General features: G+C 53.7%; 1 protein-coding gene across 1 annotated transcript; it reads right to left on the bottom strand.

Annotated features, from left to right (window-relative positions):
- Nucleotides 1-2: 2 nt before the first annotated feature.
- LOC103610864 (toll-like receptor 11) lies at nt 3-699 on the bottom strand (the record flags this gene model as incomplete). The annotated part of the gene is made up of 1 exon (XM_008594939.1): nt 3-699. A coding segment is annotated over exon 1 (697 nt), but the record flags the coding sequence as incomplete, so codon positions are not given.
- Nucleotides 700-725: the final 26 nt, after the last annotated feature.

Genomic DNA, 725 nt, shown 5'->3' with positions numbered 1-725 from the left:
GCCAGCTGGAGGAGGCTTCTCCAGGGCAGGAACCAGTTCTTCCAGGACCCAGGCTTGGTCCCGCTCACAGTAGGATATAAAGACATCATAGGGGAATTGGCCTCTGGGGCCCTGCCCACCCAATTTCCACCACCAGGCATGAAATAGAGTCCGGAGGTGATGAAGCCAGGGCCATTTGGGGCAGCCAAGCAATGCAAAGATGACCAACAGGAACACCAGGGTGAAACTGATGAGAAAGCCCTGAAACTCAGGATCATGTGGGCAGTGACCAGAGTGGAAGGAGAGTAGTGGAGTCTTAGAGTAGCCAGAGGCATTGGCCATGCAGATGGATTTCTCTAACCCATACACAAAGGTGTTTGGGGCCCGTGTTGCCCAAGGCCCCACCCAAGAGCTTTCACACTGGCAGGTGAAAGTGACATCTGAGAAATAAACATATTGAGGCATTTGGGGGATTAGCTCCTGGAGGCTGCTGTCCAACCCCAGTATCCATTCAGAGTTGAGCAGCAGCAACTGGAGGAGTCCCAAATCCCTGAAGCTGGAGACAGAGAGATTCCCAAGGTTCAGGTTGCTCAATGCCAGGACCTGCAACTGAGGCAGCTCCTTCAGGATCACCTCCAGCTTCACTGAACCTAACTCATAGAGGAAGTTTAGGTCCCCCAGCTCCAGCACTCGCAGCCTGGGCATGCCAAATAGACGCATGTTTTCTGTGCCCCCATGATCAGACC

Source organism: Galeopterus variegatus, unplaced genomic scaffold (assembly GCF_000696425.1).
Source record: "Galeopterus variegatus unplaced genomic scaffold, G_variegatus-3.0.2 Scaffold11928, whole genome shotgun sequence".
Classification (NCBI taxonomy): domain Eukaryota; kingdom Metazoa; phylum Chordata; class Mammalia; order Dermoptera; family Cynocephalidae; genus Galeopterus; species Galeopterus variegatus.
The sequence above is the reverse complement of the archived record's forward strand: the minus strand, read 5'-3'. Positions and strand labels throughout refer to the sequence as shown.